General features: G+C 48.1%; 1 protein-coding gene across 1 annotated transcript in view; it reads right to left on the bottom strand.

Annotated features, from left to right (window-relative positions):
• The window catches only part of LOC119593648 (A disintegrin and metalloproteinase with thrombospondin motifs adt-1-like), an 88,803-nt gene that overhangs the window by 82,993 nt on the left and 5,009 nt on the right, over nucleotides 1–801 (bottom strand). Inside the window, exon 2 of the mRNA XM_037942600.1 lies at nucleotides 579–777. Coding sequence (XP_037798528.1) covers nucleotides 579–777 — 199 coding nt within the window. The remainder of the gene's footprint in view (nucleotides 1–578; nucleotides 778–801) is intronic.

The following is an 801-nucleotide window of genomic DNA, read 5'->3' as shown; positions in this document are numbered from 1 at the left end:
GATATATTAATAACACTTTACCAGGAAAAGGAGGAAGTAACAGCGCTCTACCGGTGGTAGGAATTTTAATAACTAACTGATATGAGTAAGAAATAACACGCTACTTGGAGGAAGTGGCAGAAATTTGTTGTCAAAGGATATATATATGACATTTTCTCGTTGGTAGGGAGAAATATCACGCTGCCTAATGAGGAAACGTAACTTTACCTGTACTTGTAGGAGGCAGATATTACGTTTTGTCTGTAACTGTGTGTGTGTGCGTGGGGGGGGGGGAGACACATAACTCTACAGGTAATTGTGGGAGACAAATTATAACCGACCTGTAACTGTGTGGGGGGGAGACTCATAACTCTACAGGTAATTGAGGTAGACAAATTATAACCGACCTGTAACAGTGGGAGACAGATATCACAATCTACCTGCAACTGTGGGTGGAAGAATCATAATTCTACCTATAACTACGGGAAACAGAAGTACCAATCTACCTATGACCGTTAAAGCAAGACACACAACTGCAATCACGGAAGACAGAAACCACAACCCACCTCTCCCCGTGGGCGAAAGATCAAGCACTTTACCTGCGGGAGGGAGGCGACAGCGGAGAGGGCGACCGCGAGCAGGAAGAGGGAAGGAGAGGCGACGCCACACATCCTCACGGCGGCTCTCCTGACGCAGGAACAAGTGTCTCGGCTCAAAGGGGCGACGTGGTGAAGCCCGGGTCCTCCGTCAGTTTCTGCAGCGATGGAGAGGGCGTTGACGTGAGCGGGAGAGGAATGGCTTTAGGGGAATCGCAAAGAAAAA

The sequence above is a fragment of the Penaeus monodon genome, chromosome 32 (assembly GCF_015228065.2).
Source record: "Penaeus monodon isolate SGIC_2016 chromosome 32, NSTDA_Pmon_1, whole genome shotgun sequence".
Taxonomy (NCBI): domain Eukaryota; kingdom Metazoa; phylum Arthropoda; class Malacostraca; order Decapoda; family Penaeidae; genus Penaeus; species Penaeus monodon.
This window is presented reverse-complemented; position numbering and strand designations above follow the sequence as displayed.